Source organism: Centruroides vittatus, unplaced genomic scaffold, assembly GCF_030686945.1.
Source record: "Centruroides vittatus isolate TY-2023 unplaced genomic scaffold, ASM3068694v2 scaffold_861, whole genome shotgun sequence".
Lineage (NCBI taxonomy): Eukaryota > Metazoa > Arthropoda > Arachnida > Scorpiones > Buthidae > Centruroides > Centruroides vittatus.
Genome location: NW_027122718.1, coordinates 6767440 through 6788782, shown reverse-complemented (window position 1 = coordinate 6788782; position 21343 = coordinate 6767440). Strand labels below are relative to the sequence as shown.

The window sequence follows — 21343 nt, the reverse complement described above, 5'->3', positions numbered from 1 at the left end:
TAGATATAAAGATGGCCACCTTAAGTATTAAGTTGATTAAGTTTATTATTGTTATTTTATTAAGTTTTTTATAAAAATTTTTATATCTTGTTTCTTTTTTTTCATTAATTTAAAATATAATTTTATTTAAACCAATATTCCAATAGTCACAAAACCAATAATTTATTTTGGGAAGCGAAAAGTACAAACAGGATCTCTACTCATTTTGTACAGAATTTATATTCATCATATTTGCATAATTGTCTTCAAAATTAGAAATTAAAACTAATATTATACACAAAGGTTATGCTTATGGTCCACATTAGAGGACATCAATATGAATTTTTTATAAAGAGATGGTAATAGAGAATTATAAATCTACGTGAATTTTTGACCTAAGACGTGAGGAACTATATTTGTTTCGTTTCTTTCTTCGTTTTCTTTACTACTTTCGTGTCTTGTCCTCATTCTCGAACGGATCTTTGCATCTTCCACAGCTCTTCTGATGAAGAATTTTGCAACAGGAAGTTTAAAAATTAAACAAATGCTGTCAAAATAGTACTATTTCTTGCAAAGACACTTCTTTGCAAGTTACATAACATAAAACTTTGTGAATGCAAATTTCAATTACAGCTAATGATAATGATTTTTATTAAAATTTCCTTTTTTTATATAATAAAAGAGGCTAAGAGATTCCATTATATAATTAAAATTATCTAGACAAATAAATTTCTAATTTTCTACATTATAAAAGTTCAATGTTTTTATTATTTATTTATTTTTTTCGAGATACGTTTTGACGTAACTAAGGTTTTAAGGCGCCTCACAAAATATATTTTGGCTCCTCGATTACTTTATAAAAGTTATATAAAGTAATCCGTGATAACAAAAAGAATGTTATATATTTATATATATATATATATATAATTAATCGAACCAACGACATTCTTTTCGTTTAAAAGAGTCGATAAAATGATTATTTTTCGTTATTTTTCCCTGAATTTAAATTCATTTCGCTTTATAATAAAGAGTTTAAAGTGATAACAATCGCAATAATCTCTTAGCCTATACAGAATACTATTATAAAACGTATTTAAAATCATTTTTTGTTTGTTTGTTACGAATAATTTAGGAGCGTAACTGTCGCTATAAATCTTCGTATGGGAATGGTAAAGCGTAAAATAATACAGAATAAATATATTTATACAATGTTTTGTTACGGTGGCTGCCTCCTTTCTTCTATTCTGTACACTTTTTATGTACAACTGGACATTAAAAGACACTTCCAGAGTATTATACATTGCGTGCTCTCCTAAGCAAAAGTCGGTATACCACGTGAACACTACGTATGGCATTTGAACACGACGTTCCGTCTTTGTTCTGTCGACATGTAAATGTTACTTGTCATTTGCGTAAATCATTCCGGTAACACAGGTTTATAACCGCATTCAGCACAATGACGAGAAGCCAACATTTTACAAGAAAAATGATGCAAAGCGTCGTGGGCTTCTGAAAAACAAGGAAGACATTTTGATTTCTACACGCTATTTTTAAAGTGGTAAGTTTATTATTTCCCAATATAAATTTTTAAATTAATTAAAATTTAAATAAGAAATCGGTTTAAAAGCATTATAATTATTCGTATTTTTAACCTTTTAATTTTTGCTGAACGGCGAATCTGGCTTTCCGTTCTTGATCCAACTCGTGACAAAGGGCATCTGGAAAAAAAACAAAGAAAAATAATTAAATTTAATTAAATTAATTAGTAAAAAAGTTTATTTAAGTATAAAATTATTTAAATATTCATTTAGCAAGTGAAGCGAAATGTAACCAAATTCGGAAATGTTTGAAAATCCGTTTAAGCTTAAGGCGTTGTTCATTAAAAATGTTCCTTCTTCTACTTCTTTTTTTTAATAATAGAAAACGTTTATCAAGATTATTTTCTTTCGACTACATTTAAAGTAATTACATAGATTTTAATTATAAGATTGAAACTGATTTTACATATTAAAATACGGTGCAAAATTTTTCAAAGCGCTTGAATGTAGTATTTGTATATATGAACACAATGATTTATATCATCATTATTTAAAAAATATAATATGTTTTAATTTAAATTTTCGGTCTTTTAAATCACTATAAGTTCACTAAAGCGTAATAAAATACAATAATTATAATTTTTTTCAATTTTCATTTGTCTGTATTTGAGGTGGATCGTTAGCGAAGGCTCTTCTATATGGCTTATACAATTGTATTCGTTCTCAAAATTTTATCGATCGATTTTAATTAAAATTTGTCATTTTCCATTAATTGAGATGAGGAATCTATAAATGTAACAAAAAATGGGGGTTCGTTGCTTCGTTTTCGAGATACAGTGGGGTTAAATTAAAGTGATAATGTCCCCGACGCGATTCAGTACACCTAATGGAATTTAGAGGAAGAAATGGGCGCGAAAAACGAACAAAGCACGATTGTTTTATTCTTTAGATCGCCTCCTCCATAGCAGCAAGTGCAAAGGTTGTCTGTGCAACCGTCAGGCCAAGCAAGTATAAGGATCGCCTCTTTTTACCTGGCTTTGATTCGATTCTATTGTAATACAACAAAGTTACGCGATGTCTTAGTATTCAACTTAAATGAATAAGTTCAAGACCAAATCACTTTTCGACAAACTTTTAGTACTGAACGATTTTTTCTTAACGTTTTACAATAAGAATGCCTTTGTTCCGTGCTAATCACTGTCAGGTTCACAATGCGGGTGGCCGGGTGATGAGAGACAGGACCCGCTATATCCCGGACATATGACCCCTAACCCCGAATTCCCGGAATCTTGCAGAGATGTACGATGACCGGACTGCGTGATGATCTCAGTCTGTTTGTTATGAACCAGCGTAAGATTGGTAACAAATTTCTGCCTGGAAATACAGTATATAACAGGTATAGACCTATCGTATATCAACCTTTAATCCCCTTTTTTTTCATTTGTATAAGTTATATATTTGTATTTAATATTGTATAGGTATATTTTATTATATAGACCCATCGTTTTATCTAGATTTCAAGGTCTGGGAGCAGATTCAGCATTAATGGGATGGGGTAGACAAAGGAAAAATTTTAATGGTTTTGTAAACGGTATAACATTGGTTCCCTAAAGAACTCGAACATACTGCTGCAGATTCTATATAAAAGTTACATGAATAAGTTTATTAAGGATTTATAGACTGTTTCACTAATACTTTATTTTAAAACCCATGTGACATTTGTTCAATTTCTCCCCTCAATATGTGCTATATATTAAAGTACAGCAGGACAGGAACCGTGCTGTACTGTACATTGTTTGCACCGTTGTTTGTTAAAGACAAATAAAATCTATGTAAAAACCTGGCCTTGATGCTTGCATCAAATTATGTTTGTATTGGCTGCTGAATTTTCTTTGGACGCACGTTGTACACAGTTTCTGAAGTCTCAGTATCATTCAGCTTAGCACTTCTAAGCATGAGTTCGTTTAATTTTACGAACACAGCTTTTATAATTGCTTGCTTGGACTGATTTTGCAGAATTTCTAACCTTTCGAGGGGAGTAAACGGCGCCATATCGAATCCCGGAAGTGACAAGCATTAGTACAATGTGGGCTCCATCATGGCAGTGTACGACCTAAACTGTCATCAGTTATTTTCAGATTAGAAGTTACAATATGAACATCCTAACGGGCTGAATGTCAGTTCACATAGGCCAAATCACGACCGCTTACAGCCTGAATTAGAATAAGACTTTCTCTTTTCTTAATTTAACACAATAGTCTGGTAAACACGTGTTGTATTTTGTTTAGTAATTTATTTTTCTCGAGTGAAATGTAACGTATATTAAAAATAAGAAAAGGCCAACAAACAAACGACCCATCGAGAAATTCCTAATTTCCCAGTGGGCCATTCCGCCATTGTTATGAGCTGTCTGGGATTGACAAAATGAGCTGAAGATGAAAATTATCAAACACTTCTAAAGAGGAAGGTTACGCTCTTCGAGTTACAATTATTAGAAAAAAGGAGATAATAAACAGATAAACTGCTTTCTGTTTCCGACGTTTTATGTTCCTAATGTAGTGATTCGACAGATGAATTCGCTACTGTCATTGGCCGTAATAATAAGAACAGCCGCTTTGCAGAGGCCGTAAAGATCTAACTCTCAGAGGGACCGGGTTCGAGTCCAAGTTACAAAATTTTCACGAGTGTCTAAAACAGGGTAAGATTTAAAAACTCGTTTATTGTTCACAGCGAGAAAAGAGTAAAAACGTGAATAAATAATTAAATAAAAATAATAATAATAATACGAAAATTCGGGCAATATTATTTTATACCATACAAAAATAATTAACAATACTCTAGTGCAATTTAATATTCTTGTAGCTTATTTATTTATTTATTTATTTATTTTAATGTCACGAAATGAATTAAACAATCCGAGGTTTTATTTTATTAGAATGTTTTCCATTAAAATAACTCACTTATATGAAATCTGTTTTCCTCCCTATGCACTTACTAAAATTGAAATTGTAGCTAAATGAAATGACTTAGAAAATATAAATTTGGCATGTAAAAGTATTTGCTTTAAAATTGATATTTATTGCAAATAATCTGTAATTTCATATTATTCTGTAGTGTTTAAACCGGAATATTTCACATAGACTAGATATTATCTGCATAATATATAACTTATATATATATATATATATATATATTTTTTTTTTTTTCTTCAGTTGTTCATTCGCCTATCTGTAATATTGTTTTCCAATCAGTAGATTGCGGTCTCTATGGAATTGTGTCGTGTAATGACTTAATTTTTCGAACAAGTATTTAATTATAAAATAACCGACGATATAAACCGTAATTTTTTCAATCTTCTCTACAATAGGGTAGAAAAAAAAATTAAATTTATCTCATTAATAAACAATAATTTAGAGAATCTAAATTAAGAACAGAAAGTTAATAATTAATAACTTTTAAAAGCGTTATGAACTTCTCAGTACTAAATTTTCTATAAACCAAACATCACCTTTATATATTTTTCGTTTGAATATTTCTTACAAACTTCTCGAAAGTATTAAATTTTATCGTTTAAAATATTCAAATTAACTCCAAAATTTTGATTCGCTGATACTCATAATCCTACGTAGAATATTTTATTTATTATCCAAACAATTCGAAGCTTTTATTGCCGTATTTATTTATAGAACCGATAAAAATTAAACATTATTTACATCCGAAAATGCAGCATTCGCAGCTTTATCTATAATCAGAATTATTGACTTTGTTGGTCTCTCTTATTTTCCCTGAAGAATGAAAATTTATCTTCCATTTACATTGAAAAAAATCATTGAATGTATCTATGAGGAGAGGATGATACTTTATTTTTAATACAGTAAAACCTGAGTAAACCTGAATCGCACGGCATTATCCCCCCCCCGTTTTGGATAGGTTTTACTGTATATACTAGAATAATGCTATTGTATTTGAGCAACAAACAGGTATATTTTAGATCTAAGTAACTATTTTCTTTAATTTGTTATAATTGCATAAAGATAGATACGAAGAGAAATAAGAGAAACGTATAGTAACGTTAATATATAGTATTATAGTGGAGAAATATAATAGGCCTACTCTTTCACGCTACAGGCAACAGAGTAAGCTATTTATATTATCATTAATATACATAAATATCCGTCAGTTACTATTATTATTTTTAAAAAAATAAATAAACTGGAAACGAATAGAAATTGCAGCATTGTTATATACGGGATGATTCGGGACAGAACACGTACTTTGTTCAATACCTCACGATTGCAGTCGTATTTGTATTTTCATTTTATACGGAGATATTCCACGTAATAAGTGTTCGGTCCTGTATTTTATAAGCAAATTATGTGATATCCGCTAACACATTTTTCTCGAGGTTAACACATAAAACTAAGCTGTAGGAAAAGCTGCCATTCCAGGAAATTCGTCACTTTTAAAGCTCGATTATCGTAATTAAGGACGTATCTTTGTTACGCTGCTGTTATTTTATCAAACAAAATACTTGCCGTTAATAAAATTATTTTGGAAAAATATTATTTCTCCTTTCATATTCGATGGTTAAATAAATCATTAAAAATTTCTATAAAATTTCTTTGCTTACATAAAATATAATTTGAAAAATTAACATTTATTTTCTCCTTTAATTTTATGTAAATTTGAGTATAAAGAAAGAACGACAATCATCTGAAACGAGTTCAAAATAAATAAATAAACAAATAATTGACCGATTTTGTTTCTTTCTGGCGATAAATTTTTATACTGTTACATTTAACTTATATTAAATACAATTTAATTTATATTTAAATTCTAAAAAAACACACACACACACACTTTAAAATGTTTAACGTAAGAAATAAATTTCGATCGAATGTCAATTAAATAATTTAAAACGGCCGTAATTTAATTAATTGTTAAATTCGTTTTTTTTTATTTTTTTTAAAAAAAATAAATTATACAAATAATGAATTAGTAAATGTATATATAACAAATTGAATCTTCTTTGTTTTTTATTTATTAACTCGTTTCTTTTATAATTGCATTTATCTCGTTATTAAATGTAAAGTTCTGAGACAATTAAATTGATTTTTTTTTGTTTTTTTTTAACTTTTAGAATATTCTCAGCGATTTAAAATAATCTGCAAAGTCTACACGATTTTTTTTCCGTGTGTTTGTGTGTTTGAACTAAAATATAAGTCACTCCACATTGAAACAAATACAGCATAAAGGAATACAAAATATAGTGTCTATATGGAGAAACACAAGAAGAATCGACCAGAATTCTGTATTTTAGAAAAATCTGGGAAATAAAATAAATTTATATTCTAAAAATAAATAAAATTTTCTAGAATACATTTGATTTTACAACTTAAAATAGTTTTTTTTTTTTTTTTGAACTTTTTTACGATCTAAAATCGGATTTTGTTCAATGTCTGTGACGTTTTATGTTATTCGTTTCAGGATTTTTTTTTTTTTTTTTCTTTTTCCTATGTCTAAACATAAACATCGGAGTACTTAAAAGACAAGAAAATACTTTAAAACTGATCTAAAAATTAATTTCAATAGTCTTATCTTCTAAATGTAACAATGAAAAAATAGAGTAAAAAGTCACGTCAAGTAGTTTTAATAAAGAAATCTAGATGGCGCCAGGATGCGTTTTTGAGTCTTTGGGAAAAATTGATCGATCGATCGATGATCGAGGATTTTTGAATCGAATCGATTTAATTTTAAATTAAACGATTTTATATTCAGTAATTTCTACTTTGATCTTTATAGAATTCGTTTTATAATGCTATAACCTACTTTGCTTGCCTATCAATTCCATTATTATACATAGCTCTATTAATATAATTAACATTACTTGATAAATAATTACTGCCCATTTTGCTTTATTAATTAAAACTTTTTCTTCTTTATATTCTTCTTCGTATCGTCGAGATCAATTTCTAAATTTTATGAAATAATTGCCTTTACTGTATTAATGTTAATAAAGTGAAAAAAGATAATGAAGTTTTATTAATAGCTACAGAAATATACTATCAACAATAAGATAATATATATATTGTGCAGGGAAGAAAAATATGGCGTGCAAAATAGTCACGTAGTAGATTCGTTCCATCGCATAAGTATGCCGAATGTAGTGTAGATTATGCAATTTCGTAACAGTAACGAGCCAACAGATACCCGAGATATACCTATACCTATCTAGGGGGTATCTGTTGCATCCTCTCGCGGAAATATTTATGATACCGTAAACGTGACTCTCATTATTTTAACAATTTTATTGTGAAACACCCGCAGACAATTATATTGTCTGGCAGCATTCGCGACGAGAATGAAAATCGTAAGTCTAACCCCCTACGAATGTACGCAATACTTTTATACATTATTCCTCTACGTTTCTAACGAAGTAGAATTTATCACAAAATAGAAAATAATTAATAATAATTAATTCTAAACAGATTGATCATTCGATCATCGAAATTTTCATAGCGTTATACGATTCTCTTCAATGGAGGATTTCTATGATGCGGGATGCTTTTTGATCTCTCTTATCACAGTTTAAAATTAGATTTTTTTAAACTTTTCGATTTAATTAATGATTAATAACGATCGAACTAGAAAATTACAGTCATTCTAGATAAAATTCATTTTAATATTTATCTAAATTCATATAAAAATTGCCTACAGATTTTGATAGAAGTGCTAAATTTACTCTAAAACTTTTCTTTATTAAAATCAAAGTATTCACTCAAATAAAAATTGAAAAAATTATATTATAGAAGGCTAAAAAAATTGAATATTTTATAGAAATAATTTCTGGGTGACTCGAATAGTTCAATTAGAAAAAAATAAATCTAATATAATCGCACCGCTGGTCTTATTAATATTTACATTATAACATTGGATATGTCTCATAAACCTAATTGCAAATCTAGAATAAGCAAAATATATTCACTTTTTATCGTTTTCATATTTTAACATCAAATTTATACTTTATTTTAGTTAATTATTTGTCAAGATTACATATGGTACACTACTGTAAAGTATATTATAATATATTAATATGTCTCATACTGCTAATATGAATATTCTAAATATTAATTAGTTTTACTAATTAATGACATATAAATTTCTTTGTAATGAAAGAGTAATAGTGCCATCGACCCCCCTTTGCGTTGTTAGGTAATGACTAGGTCTACTGTAACAGCACAGAAGGGGGTGTTGTTTTAGTAATGGGTAGATAGTCATTTAACTCGAAACATCGATTGACTATTGTAATTTCGTTGTATTAATGGTAGGAAATTTTCATATAAATATAAATAATTTCTATAAAACATTTCGAATTTTATATAATATTTAAGTTATCGGGAAATTTATTATTTTCTCTTTCTTTACCGGAATATAGATCAAAAAGTCTCACTGATCAAGGATTCAAGCGCTGTTTCTATCTTTAGTGTCTTCGATCCCAATGTATCGCCGAACACCGACAATTAATTGGTCGCAGGTTCGCGCCTCACCAACGAGCTAGCCACACGGAGTTTACCGGGTTTTCTTCACGTGTCTAACACCTAAATAGGGACAGAAAGTCCTCCCGGGAGGCATCCCCCCCTTGGCAGATCGCTCATGTGTTACGTTGCTTTATTCCATTAATCCTATCCTATCCTTTAAAGGATTTTCAATTATGTCGTCCACCAAATAAATTAATTTTCTATCAAATTCTTTTAAATTCTTTCCCTCTCTCTGCCTTCATTCAATTACGAAGATATAATACAGTGTATTGTATATGCGTAAGTTGTATACCGTAATTCTTATGTGTACTGTATTACACAGATTTATAACATTATAATTAAGCATAAGTAATAGCTTAACAGTAAGATAATTATTAATTATTTAACTTAGACAAAAATAACAATAATTTATAGGGGTAGAAACCACTAAGTTTTTTTAGTAGTTTCAGCCCCTATAAACCACCACAAAGGGCCCCGAGAGCGGGGGAAAAATCCCCACCTCGAAGGCCCTAGCTAGAAATGTATCAATTGTAATCATCTATCTGTCAAAACACGCTACCGGGCCATTCGATTTTATTGGCGAAATATACAAGTTATAATATTATAATTTCTTAGTTTTAACCGCTTGATATTTTTCCATAGAATTAATCTTTTAAATATTTTATATCTTTTGTTAAAATTATTTAAGTTTTAGGGTTAAATTTCTTTGTTTTAGAATAATAATGACGTTTAATTTATTAAATTATTTACTACGATTGAATTAAAACAATCGTCACTGAACTAAAACTCGATTGGGAATTTACTCAATTCAGAAATTAAATAATTTAAAATATCGAAATTAAAGTAATTTTAAATAATCGAATTTTACGCTTTTCTTGTTCTTTTCCACCAAAGAATAAAAATCAACTTTGTTTGAACACAACTAAATATTATATTTTGCAAATTTTTCATTTAATCAAAGGATTTGAATCTGGCTCCAAAGAGTCGTTTTAACGTTAAAACGATCGATATTAAAAACAATTCTAGAAAATTTTATGTATTATTATTATTTCTAGATATATCTAGAATTATCTTTCCCCCTTGAAACAATACCTAATATATAATTCATACCTTCTTAATAATATACGTAACAAATTAATTAAGAAATGTTAATTATGCTGTATTTGAAAGTGTAATTACACTTAAATAGGTCGAAATTTTATTATTATAGAACACTTAAATTTTTAGTGTATCTCTGTAATTCGCTAGAAAACGATATATTCTGTATCCTTTTCGAAGTGTAAGTTGATATAATACAACTTTAATCTTAAATTATTCGAGGTGTGGATCTTGGAAAATTATATAAACAATACACACGTCACATCGTATGACAATTGTCTCCGTACCAAAGTACAAAATGGCGGATGCGCCCTGTATAGATACAGGTGTACTGTACTGTACTGTACTGTACACATCAATACGTCAATTCGACGTCATTTTTACGCTTGCTTATTATAGGTTTGACGTCAAAATGACGTAAGAGTATATACACTATACCGACAAAAGGGATGTGCTTGTTTTATATGTCTACTTTTTCGTAATGTTTTCTGACGGAGAAGATTGGAAATGCCACTCAATTAATTGAAAATATATATTGAAAAATTAATTTCCTATCGATAAAATAAATTTTAATAAAATTTTGAAAACAAAAAAAGTACATTTTCAAAATTGATTTTATCGTTTTATCTTGAAATTGAGAATCGAATTCGAGAGAATTTTTTAATATTTGAAAAGGTTCATTGATAAATGAATGTTAAAATTATAATAAAAAAAATAAAACTTTCTAAAATCATAGAATTTGTATTAACAAAATTCGATCAAGTGGATATATTTATATATTATTCAATAAATATATATAAGTTAAAAATAAAATATAAAGGAATCATTTTTATATTAGAAATAAATAATAAATAATTTTTTTATATATTTATTTTTAATTTAAATTAATGAAATTCACGAAAAACATTCACAAACTTCCATCATAATATTTTATTCGATGTCACATCACGTTGACCACTGAATTATTCAATGCAAAGTCACAATTTAGTAGATTTTCTGTGGAGGAGATCAGTGGATAGGCACACTAGACACGCGCCTAGGGCCTCTTCGTCTCGTGGAGCCTCGAAAATCAAATTATTATTATTATTATTATTATATCAGTCATTTTTGAACTAATCATTTTAGGTTTAAGTCTCAAATTACGCTGCTGGAGAGGCAAAATGCAACACCACGAAGGAAACTTCCATTGTTTCAATATCTATAGTCTATCGTGGTGTTGCAGTTTACTTGGCCAGTAGTGTATAATAATACAGTAAAACAATTAACAGGAGCGTTATGAAAGAGTAGGAACGAAAAAGGTCTTTCTAATAACGCGTAACATTTCGTAAATATTTCGAGATGCGCGCGTAAAAAAAAATAAGAAAATAGAGCATTGTCTGGCGACTATTGTAACGTTAAAAGATACACTTTACTTTTAAGAATCGACTGTAGATGGCGGAAGTGTTATGTAGTAAAACTTAACCTTGTAATGAATGGCCTGGGTCTCACAGACGACCCACGCGACTTTTGAAGTATATTTTCTTTATTTATTTATATAGGTAGGCGATTCATATTACACATACCTTTTTACTCGGGGTAGTTACTACAAATTTATATAAAATTCAAATTGAATAATTTTACTCTGTCGTGGCTAGCAAGACAATTTTGTGTCTGTCAGACCCCATTCTCGAGATTTTTCAAGGCCATTCAACAATAGATCCCGTGGGCGCTAAGAGGGCTTAAAAAAAAAAACTCATTATGGGTTCGGCCAAGCCCACGATAGGGCTACCGGGGTGACCCAGATATTCGGTCTTTTACCGGGGTTTTTTTGTGAAACGTCCGAATTCGATCCATCGTGGTAGGCCACCAAGTTAACCACTCGGCCATCCGACCGTCAAGTTCGAATTATATTAAACAGAATCTTAGAAAAACCTTACATTTTTCCATTTTACCGTATTATATAAACCTGTATAAACGAAACGAATAGGCCTATTTTTAAACAGAAATCTTCCATCTAAGGAAGATAAATGATCACTCACGAAGGAGGATATTTTACTCAACTACAATTGCATTTTTAGTACAATCAAAACGCTGTTACAGATACAATTTTCTCTTCTTTATAGTTAAATTATGTAATTTAAGAAGAAGGAATAAGTGGTTATAAAAATATAAACTCGCATCGTACATTTAAAAGCAAAAGATTCGGATGCACGAAAGAAACATATTTGACGATTGATTTAAACAGAAGTCGTGAATAACAACTTTTCAGACATTCCCAGAAAGAGAAAAAAGGAATTAGAGAAGCGATAAACGTATGGTTTATTGATAAATTTAAATAAGATCTCAAAATAAATGATGAAGTAAGAATAGATAAAAGATGTCGCACGGAATCAACGATGCAAACAGACTACTATTTAAATATATGTTGACTGATCGACTTTATATATATATATATATATATATTTTAATATAAATTCAACAGAAATTAATTTTGTGTAGTGCAAAATTTTCTGTGGTTTATAACGTTACTTTTTATTATCGATTGGTACTGTACTTTATCATTTGAATATGAATAAATCTAATAAAAGGATCCGTATGAGAAGAACAAAATAAAGTCAAGATTCGTATTTAAAATTATTTTTCTATTTTATAACTTCGATATTTATTCCAGAAAGGTAATTTTCTTCTATTTTCTTCACTGATTTTAATCATAATTTTCTATTTTATCGTCTTATCTTGAGGTTAAATCACGCTAAACATTACTTTATCGTGATTTAATTCTGTTATTGACGTTTGTAGTGTTTTCTAGTTTTAAAATGATTATTATTAAGTATAATTTTTATCGTTTATTATCAAAGCTTTTTAATTAAAAATATATAGGAATTTCAATAGAATATTTTAAATTATTTATTTTTAAACTCGAGTTGTTGTATATAAAATATATATATATATATATATATAGAAGTGTTGTATAGGAAACTCCATATAGGATCTAAGCTGTGTGTGAAGGATTAGTCTGTGTTTTTAATAAAGAAATAGCCAAGGTACTCGCTCGACAGCCCATTTATTGTAAACATTTTAAAATTTCCATGTTTAGAAATTTCTATATGCAACAATAATTTAAATTTCGAATGCATAAGAAGGGATTATGTCCTGAAAACTAGATACTTTTTTCCAGTGAATAGTAAAGCAGTTTCGATGATAAAACCGAACAAAAACACCCTAATATCGCCCGGAGTTTGCAGATAAAAATGGAAATTTTTGATAGAAAGGGGATAAATTTACTTCCCGAGAAAAATGATATCGAATATGTTAATATAGAACTGTGACTATCCCGAGTAGCGCATCCAGATACAATTTATTTTAAATAATAACTATGTTTTTTCGAGGAAAAAAAATATAAATAAATAAATAAAAATAAATCTTTTTTTTTTATTCGAAAATATTAAAATTTTCGTATTATATAAAGATCTATTCAATCTACATAAATTTATATTGGATGTGGCCATACGCTATCACCATTATTGCACCATTCTATGTATATAAATCTGCATATATATTAAATGTTATATAATAAAATATATATATATATATATATCAGTGTATTATAAACTCGTAAGATGTTTGTAATATTAAGCATATTATTTAGAATTTGTATAAATTTAATAGGATTGTCAGTTATAATACCTCGGGGCGATGGCATCAAAGATGTATTTTCTAGTTATATTTTAACAGATTTCTTACTTAATAAAAGCTTGGTAAATTAAGATGAAAGTGTCTTATTTTAAGTAATAATCTCACGATTATATTTTTGATTGAATTAATTTTTATCGGGTGTTTTAATTTAATCCATTTATTGCCGAACTTTTGCCAAATGACATTCCTCGTCGGAAGGAGGACACTAATTTCGATAAATTTAGTTAATTTAATAACACAACAATCAAGAGAATAAAGTGTTATTTGAAATTTCTTCTAATGAATTAATTAAATTTAGCTAAATTAATTAGAAATTCACTTATTTTTAATTTTATTGGTATAATTGATACATTATCTTTTTCCCAAGAGCAGTGTATTGTACATGTAGATAGACCCAATAAATAATTCTCTTAAATTAATATAACTTTTCACTTAACATATTCTCCTATTCCCCATGCTCGAAATTTGACTGAGATTCTTCTAATGAATTCACCTCCTTCAAGAATATTTCCTTTAATATAGAATTGCGTGTTCTAGAAAGGTAATAATAATTCTAGAATGAGACGATTAATTTTTATTAATTGCCTCTTGTAATAGAATATAGATTCAGCAGAATGGTGTAAATATCTGCAACGATTTATAACAAAAAAAATGATTATATTTTAATTAAGGAAATCTGTCTATCTGTCTGTCCTTCGTTAATCTCGACAACTGAGTTATTTGGATGAAAATCTAGACCAGGTAATGAATTTTTTTGGATTATAAATTGATTAACCGAGATATTCTACATATAATAAATCAAAATTCCGAAAATTAGAAACCGAATTTCAGCTGAATTAATGGTTTAAATTTAATATAAATTATATATTTACAACTTTAAACATTTGGGAATATTTTTACTATTATTCCAACACATAATTAAATAACTACAAATTGAATTTATTGCTCGATATATTTACAAAAATGGCAAAAAAAAAGAAAAAAAAACCCGACGAATTTATGCATTTAGGTTCAACTTACCTACAAATTAAGGTATAAAATTAATATTCTGTACCGTGCGGAATGGCTCCAAATTTATTGAAATTCCGGTATTTATCTGGTATATACTGGATTTATAAATATTTAAATAATTTATTTAGAAAATAAAAATTATTAAACGAAGAAAAAACTATTTATATTTAGGCAAACGAAGGGAGAATACAACAATTTTTTAAAATAAAGTCATTAAAGCTTCTATAAAATGAACTGTTTTTTCTAAATTTAAATTAATTAAGAATTATTTCACATTTAATAAATAGAAAATACATTTTAAACTTTCCTTTTTCTTCATTAAGAAAAGAAAAACACTCACGTAAACAATTAAAATAAGAAATTTGCAAGATAGAAACTCTCTTAATAATAACGATAAAAAAAACCTTTGAAAGTCTATTTGTAACGTAATTATATGTTGATTACTGGTTTTAACATTGTTAATAAAAGTTCTTATCGAATTTTATAAATGCAATTATTAAAAAAAAAAAGACTTTTCGTTATTTTTTAACAGAAGCTTTTATGTTATTTTTATTTTATGGAAGAAAAATATAGCAAGAAGACTTCTCACTACGACGAGAGAATTTAATTTTGTTTGCGTTAATACAACATAAGCAGACAATGTAGTTTGCGACAGAATCTATTTACAGCTTTTATATATTTATTCAGGAAAAAAAAAAAAGGAGACTAAAAATGTATACATATCGAATTATATAAAACGAAACATAAAGCGCGAAAGAGATGTAAGGATACGTGACATTTCTACGTAAAATATCCATTGGAATCAGTATACTTTTGCTCGATAAAAGGATAAAATAAACCGGAATATATCCGAGTTATCGAACGATTTAATCGATCGTCGACGGTGCAAATAATAATAATAATAATAATTTTAACAACAATGAAGTTAAGATAACAAAATAAATCTTGGTTATTTTTTCATTATCTCTTGGATAATTTGAATTTCTAACAACAAATTTTTGATATCAATAAGAAATTTTTGGCTTTATTTCTTTCTTTCTCTTTTTTTTTTTTTTATATTTATCTTAATGGAATCAAATATAATGAATAGGCCTTCCAAGAAATGTAAATAGGTGCATTAAGTAAATCGGAATTTTGTTTTTAGTACGCTCCTACAATTTAAGTCGATTTGAAAGATAAAAGAAGTAATTTCATGTAAATTTAATCTTTCTACGCCAAATTTAATTATTCAATTTGCAATTTGCGAAATATTTACTTTTAATATCATACTTTAGGATAGAAAATGAAATCGGTTCGCTCTTCCTTCAACTTTCTTCGCCATTTTATTCTTGTAAACTCGAAAATTTGCGATTGTTACGTCTTTATCGGTCGATTATCAGTAAGGTTTTTAGTCTTTGACGACACCTATTTGTAAACAATTAATTTATCCTTCGAGAAACTTGAAGGAGACGTGGTGTCCTTCGGAGATAACGTAATCCTTTAAAGCTTATAAGACAAAATAATTGATAGAAATGGATAAATTCATTATAAAAATTCGTATTAAATTAATAATATAAGACCACGTTTACTATAAAACGTAAATGAATCCACCTTCTCACGGTTTACTCTTTTCTGTTTATAACACAGAATAAATGGGAGGCGTTTATCCGGTTGTAAGCATGGAACCCGTTAATCCTCCAAAATTGATCACAAGGATCTATTCCTCACGAAAGTAAATCGATCCGGTCATAATCTAGGATCCAGGCTCGACCTGGATCGGATGCTGATTAATTATTGATTAATCTGTTGTCTGATCTAATTTATCTTATTTAGATCGACTATTATTGTTTCAGTAAACATAAAATATATACGTTTAATAACAGTAGTTAGAAATAGAATATTTATTACTATTAAAAATACCCGTATTTCGTAGGCCTATTAATTAATATAATTTACTTAGAGAACTGCTTGGATTTATAGTTTATATTTGATTTCATTATTATTTTTTGGATGTATAAATCTAAAATTAACGAATTTCGAGTTGTTTTTCGAATAAAAGAAATTCGAGACCTTTAGATTTCTCGTAGATAGGACCTATAAGCTTGCAAAATTTATACTCGTCGGCAAATTAGGGAAAATAAGTGTGAGTTTCCACTTAAAAAAAGCTGCTACAGGAAACAGGAAACAGAAAGATATTTCTGTATGTGTCTCTTTTATATAAAACGGGAAAGAAATCGCATCATTCTTTAGTGAATTGTCACCACTGATCTCACTAATCACGTCACATAGAATTTGTTTCCGTCTTGTGTTACGGAAAAGTCGAATATTTTTCGTTTATTTTTCGGTCAATTTCCGTGCCAAAATACGTAAAATATATATATATATATTATATAAAATGAATGAAAATTCGGCCTAATCCAGTCACGTAGTCGATAAGTACGCGTAACAAAGCGTAACGAAGGAATAACATCCCCAATCCCCGTTCATTAAACCGGCAATAGAAAAAGAAAGATTACGCAAATATAATTAGAATATAAGATAGATTATTCTTATATTTACGCTATATTTCTCTTAAATAAGTTTTATATACGAAGTCGTATATTTAATACGGTTTAAAGTCCGATAACTTTAACAAATCACAATAAACCGAGTGGATAAAATGGTTAATTTGAACCGACGTATAAGGCCTTATAAATATTTGATAAATTCGGTTTTATTAGAGAAATTAAATTTAAAAAAAAGGGAAGGGAGCTTAGATAATTCTTTATTATTAGAAGACGATTTTTAAATGATTGTCAAGCGATTTTATTAAATTATTCTCGTCGTCTATAAATAGTTTGGTGAAACGTAAGACCCATTTAAAAAACACTTTTTATTATTAAAACGAGTGAATATGAGTAAAGAAAGGAATTTGTTCCGTACAATAAAAGAGTCTTTCGTAATCGCTAGTATAAGCAGAAAAGAATTAATTCCTCGATAAATATAAAAAAGATATGTTAAATCTTTCGTTAAGAAGTCAATATTAGTTTAAGCATGGAAAAGTCTTGTCGTGTGATGGAGAAAATATATTGGAAAAAAAGAATGTATATTCGATAATATATATCCTAATATAGAAGAAGAGTAAAGTTTATGTTTAATAAATTCAATACTCAAGTAATAAAAAGAAAAATATTTGCAAGCATCTGGAACAATATTGAATATTGTAATTGTTAATAAATAAATCGTGATCACTCGTATTATGAAACTATTTTTCAATAAGATCCTATACATTATCCTCTATTTTTTCAAGTATAAATTTTGAATCAATTGTTTTTTTTTAAATCAATTATTCTATTAAATCAAATTCAATAAAATTATATTATAAGTTGTTCTCTAGGAGGACTCTTAAGTCATTTATTTTTGAGTGGAACAGCTGAAAAGTTTATATCGAGTATTTATAGACAAAAGATATTTTTAAGAGGATTAGATAAGACTTTTATGTTTTTGACATTGCATTTTAGAAAATTTAACTTGTCTCCATGCTGCTCGTATTACCTGGAGCAATATAAGTTATAATTTAATATTAAATACTTCCTAGCGAATGATGATGATGATAATGCGAACATTTTTATATATTTCTCTTATAATTGTAACGTATATTATAGTAAATTACAGGATGAATGGTTCATTAGTTCAAGGATAGGCTACGTTTCGGTGGATGGGCAAGAAGGGAAATTTCCCGGGATTCCAACTGTCCAGGAAAGTTTTCTTTTTTCCCATAGGAACCCCAAAACTTCCTAAAAATTCCCTCTCCCTCGAAGGAAAATGTCTGAAGTTAACACTGTACTGTACAGTACATTGGACTCCCTAATTCATATTTGCCTAGATCAGGCCTGGTCTAGGTTATATTTATAATTCTATCCAGTATAAGACTATTCTATAAAAGCATTCGTAAAATAACTATTTCATCTAATTATCTTTATCCATTTACTTCATTTCATATAAGTGATGTTATACTTATATTTATTAGTTAATTAGCTTCCTACCTTTTGTTATTGTGGACTAAAAATATCTTTTTCTAAATTATAAAATTTGCCTAATTGTAAGTGCAAAGAATTAAAATATCGAATGTAATTGTTTGATTTTATTATATAAGTTATATAGTTTACTTTAGGAGAATTTAATTCTCATAAAGCAATTTCATAAGTGGAGAGAAACATAAATTTATTTTCGTCGTATGTTACGAGGACAAATATGTAAGGAAGTGATTGGGTAGACAACGAAGAAAACAATCGACCGATCACTAACAATTAATCATAGGGCACAATCATAGTTTTATTAGGCCTATTCCAATTGTGTTACACACACTTAAGATAACACAGAAAAAAAAACAACAGCCAATAACCATTAAATAATGCCGTATAAATAAGAACTGTCGGAATGGAAACGTCACACGAAATATTCTGTCGGAATAATTCGAAAGGATATCCCGGAAAACCGGAAGAATTTAAATTTATAATTATTAATTAAATGTCCATAAAATTTAATTATATATTAGAGTTAGTAATTAGGTTTTGAATCTTTTCTAGAATTGAAATAAGACATGTTACACTTGACTAATTGACGTAGAACGAAGAAGATAACGAAAAATACTGGCATGTTTAATTAGACAAATTAATTTTGAACACAGGAAATGATTCTACTCTTTCCGCGCTTTAATTAAAACTGTGAAATAAAGTAATTATAAGGAACTAAAACCAATTAATTAAGCAGAACTCGAGAAATGTCGAAATTTTAAAATGGCCGAAACATTTTACGGCCATCCCCTGAAAATTTTCCAGAGGGAAGTGGAGAGCTTGTAAATAAATAATTATATCAATAAATTTTTAATTAATTATTTAATTTTTCGGGGGTTTTTACCACAAGATTATAGAACACAATGCTGCATCGGTGTCCCATAAACAAGGGTGTAAGGTTACATATATCAATCGCTTGTGGAAGTTTTTACACGCTTCCAGGAGAGGCAGGTGTGTGTTTTATGCCCCCCTCTGCAGACTCGAGTAATTAAAAAAAAAAAAATAATACTTTAAGACTGTTTCGAGAAGGGAAACGAAGATATAAACTTTCTCGACGGAGATGTTCGCTTCATTTTTCGAAAATTAATTCAAAAATCGATCTTTCGTTAAGTTTCTCATAGCCTAAAGCCTCAAAGTATTCTTGACACAGAAATAATTAATTAGACAAACTTCCTTTCCCCCCTAAAAATTGTTAATAGAATAATTGATTAGCAATAATTCAGTGAAATGTGTTTATCTTTCGCGTTATAAAAATATCTAATTAAATTTATTAATTTATTTTGAATTTCATTTTATATTTCGAAAGACGAAAAAGATTATATTCGATAAATTAAAGTATTTAATTTAAAATTTTATCTCGTATATAATCGCTCGAAAACGACTTCAGAGTATTAAAAATGTATTTAATAATTTATTAAAATTCCTCGTTTAAATTCACTTAAATCGCGATCGTAATTCTTCATTTAAATTAACAGTTAATAGTAATTAATTAACAGCTTTCTAAACCATAAATACAGCGTGAGAGACGGAGGAAAAAAAATGCTTAAAAATGGTTTTAAAAGTGGTTTCTTTGGGATAAACTTCAAAAGGTACCGCATATGGACGAATAGAAACGAATCTTATTTACTAAAGACTTATCAAAGACATCTGTACCTATTGGTTTTTCATTTCTGATCTTCAAGATAAAACTATTCATAATAGGTAAATATCATTTTCAATGGATTCGTGTGAATAGAGTCGTTGAATATTAATAAAAATAACATAAACACCGTTTTTTTTCCCCTCCTTTTCCTTTAAAAAAAGTTCACTTGGAAATATACTTTATATACATTTTTAAGGTAAATATCGAATTGGATTTATTATTTCAGTAATTAACACTAAAATAGCTATTAGAAAAATATTTTAAAAAATTACTTATTTAATAATCATAATAAATATTTATTAAAAACTTTCTTTTTCTTTTATTTTTTAGGCTGCGATTCTCTTTGTATGAAGCATCTTATACTTTATTTATTGTAACTTCTTTTTTTTTTTGGATACAAAGTAATTATAATTACGAAGAAATAAAATTAGGTATTTAATGATGTAGATACGATGATTTATAACACTTCGTAATGAATTTAGCTGAATAAAACTGTGTTACAGTTCTCTATAACAGTGTCTACCCCTTTTTAGTGCCTATATTTTATATATATATATATAGTAAAACCTGTCAAAAACGGAATCTTAAACCTGACTAAACGAGAGAAATTCTTAAGAATGAACCGATTTTCTGTGTTTAAAAAAACACCTGTTCAGAACGGAAACCTGCTAAACCGGAAAAAATACGGTTCCTTACGAGTTCGGTTTACACAGGTTTCGCTGTATATGTTTTTTCAAAATGAATTTCTGTCCTTTTTTTGCCTTCCAACATCCCTATCATCCCTTGCTTCTTAGCATCCTCTTGAATCTTCTACCGTCCTCAAGAGAG

General features: G+C 28.2%; 1 protein-coding gene across 1 annotated transcript in view; it reads right to left on the bottom strand.

Moving 5' to 3' along the window:
• Positions 1–567: 567 nt before the first annotated feature.
• Positions 568–21343, bottom strand: part of fuss (fussel) — a 53109-nt gene continuing 32333 nt past the window's right edge. The window contains exons 8-9 of the mRNA XM_067288591.1: positions 1632–1697; positions 568–1488 (exon numbers count right to left, since the gene is read on the bottom strand). Coding sequence (XP_067144692.1) covers positions 1397–1488; positions 1632–1697 — 158 coding nt within the window. The 3' untranslated portion in view covers positions 568–1396. The remainder of the gene's footprint in view (positions 1489–1631; positions 1698–21343) is intronic.